We start from the raw sequence: 1,807 nt of genomic DNA on the forward strand, positions 1-1,807 counted from the left end.
CAAACTGTAATGACAGAATTGTCAGGTTAAATGTTAACAAGGATATTATAACATGAAAACATGTTACAGCTTAATGTGTTAACTAAATGACCTCTAACCTTGTGAGACCAATTCATTTTAGATATCAGTAAAACTGACCAACTAAACTTTTTTGAACAAAGTAAAGAGCATTTTCTCAACTCAGCCCAACTTCCATCCATTCATTCTCACACCCAAAATTGACAAAACAAGTCCGAAATAGGTCTAATTTTCTTGTTTTTAATTAAAAAACACAATATACATTGTAAAAAACACAATAAGGCATTCACATCATATGTCATTGTAATATACAATACATTCTTTCGCTCAGTAATCTGAGAAAACTTTACAACAAAATAGACATTTTTCTAAAAAGTTATCAAAACATTGGAGAAACTTTGACCGAAAGGGAAATGCATGAACTTTAAGTGAATAATCGCCATGGATTCCACAGCTAACACACATCGATATGTTTGGGAAGATCTCAGAGAGAACGTCACACTTCAGTTCTCATGTCCACGGGTTTTGTGACTCTCTACTGAAAGTTGTTTTCCTCTACAACAGGAGAAGGAGATTCTCCCAACACAGTTCAAGGCGTCACGGTGGTTCTGGTCCATCATCACCTCCGCGCACCTTGTTCATTCTTCGCGATGCTCCGATCAGTTGACGTGAAACCGGGAGCATCAACTTTAACGGCACATGATTCGGTCATCTGAACAGCCATTCTGCAAGACGAGGGGAAACATCATGAGTTGAGTCTTTCAGACATGCTGGTTTGAATAGGTCATTTATTTGAACGCAAAGCATCATATTCTAGCCAATACATTTGATATTTACCTCAACAGAAATGCTGGCCAGTTCCGCGTTCAGAGTCGTGAGGGGAGTCCGGGGAGCGGAGCTCTGGTTCTTCTTGCTTTCCAGCTCCACCTGCAAGTCCCAGATGTAATCAATAACGTGCTGCAGGATCTCCACCTTGCTGGCTTTCTTGTTGGTCGGTAGCGTGGGCACCAGCTCTTTCAGTTTGCTGTAGCAGTTGTTCATGTCCTGCAGAAACATGGTCATCTGCTCGTCCAGCAGCGGGATCTTGCATTTGGAGATGGTCAGGCTCTGGTCGGAGAGGCAGCGGACAACATCCTCCCCTCCAACTTTGCTGCTCTTCAGCGCGCAGGTAGGTCCTACAACTTTCATTTTGGCTGTAAAGGTTGACGGTTAAGTCAAAGGGAATGAGCTGAAGCGATACGCTCGTACTCCTTTAGGGTCTTGAGTCGTTGAGAGTGTGATGACAGTTCACCACATGCTTGCAGAGCCGAGTTGTTCGGTATTTAAAGGATGTCGGTGCTTGTGGGAGTCACCAAACACTCGTGTTTGCAGGCTCGGGCCAATGGGGTTTCACCGGAGTCGCTCGCTGAGCCAATGACAGCGCGGCTCCATTATCGCAGTTACAATATGCTTGGGGGATGGTGTTACAAATGGAAACAAATGTGTGTCTCCTGCGAATGATCTGTGGATATCCAGCTGTCCATGCACTCCACAGGTGAAGCAGACAGATCAAGCGGAGGGTGGGGGTGGTCGAGGATCAACAGACAACAGTTATTACTTTCAAATGAAACAAGCTTTCTTCGTATGTGGGTTGCTTCAAGAAACAAAGCACATTGTAAAATGTTTCTTCACCATTTTGTTTCCATCCATTTAACTTGCCACAGTCATTTCTGTCATTGCAGTGTACGAGTTGTGCACCTTAAACGAATGTGCGTGAATATAATGTCAACATAACATTTTAAGTTAAAAA

The 1,807-nt window shown here is 43.2% G+C and overlaps 1 protein-coding gene across 1 annotated transcript; it reads right to left on the reverse strand.

Annotated features, from left to right (window-relative positions):
- Window positions 1-238: 238 nt before the first annotated feature.
- On the reverse strand, window positions 239-1,334 carry LOC107696819 (DNA-binding protein inhibitor ID-1-like). Its single transcript, XM_016497321.1, has 2 exons — window positions 856-1,334; window positions 239-743 (listed from the first exon to the last, which is right to left on the reverse strand). Exons 1-2 carry the CDS (start codon window positions 1,204-1,206, stop codon window positions 708-710), a joined length of 387 nt encoding a protein of 128 aa, XP_016352807.1. The 5' UTR covers window positions 1,207-1,334; the 3' UTR covers window positions 239-707.
- Window positions 1,335-1,807: the final 473 nt, after the last annotated feature.

This window comes from Sinocyclocheilus anshuiensis, unplaced genomic scaffold, assembly GCF_001515605.1.
Source record: "Sinocyclocheilus anshuiensis isolate Anshui unplaced genomic scaffold, SAMN03320099.WGS_v1.1 scaffold710, whole genome shotgun sequence".
NCBI lineage: Eukaryota > Metazoa > Chordata > Actinopteri > Cypriniformes > Cyprinidae > Sinocyclocheilus > Sinocyclocheilus anshuiensis.

What these genes read in the sequence shown, in the direction of transcription:
- LOC107696819 (XM_016497321.1), bottom strand. Translation starts at nt 1,206, where the DNA reads ATGAAAGTTGTAGGACCTACCTGCGCGCTGAAGAGCAGCAAAGTTGGA. An exon ending in TGGCCAGCATTTCTGTTGAG is followed by an intron (nt 744 to 855) that starts GTAAATATCAAA and finishes CTCGTCTTGCAG; the next exon opens with AATGGCTGTTCAGATGACCG.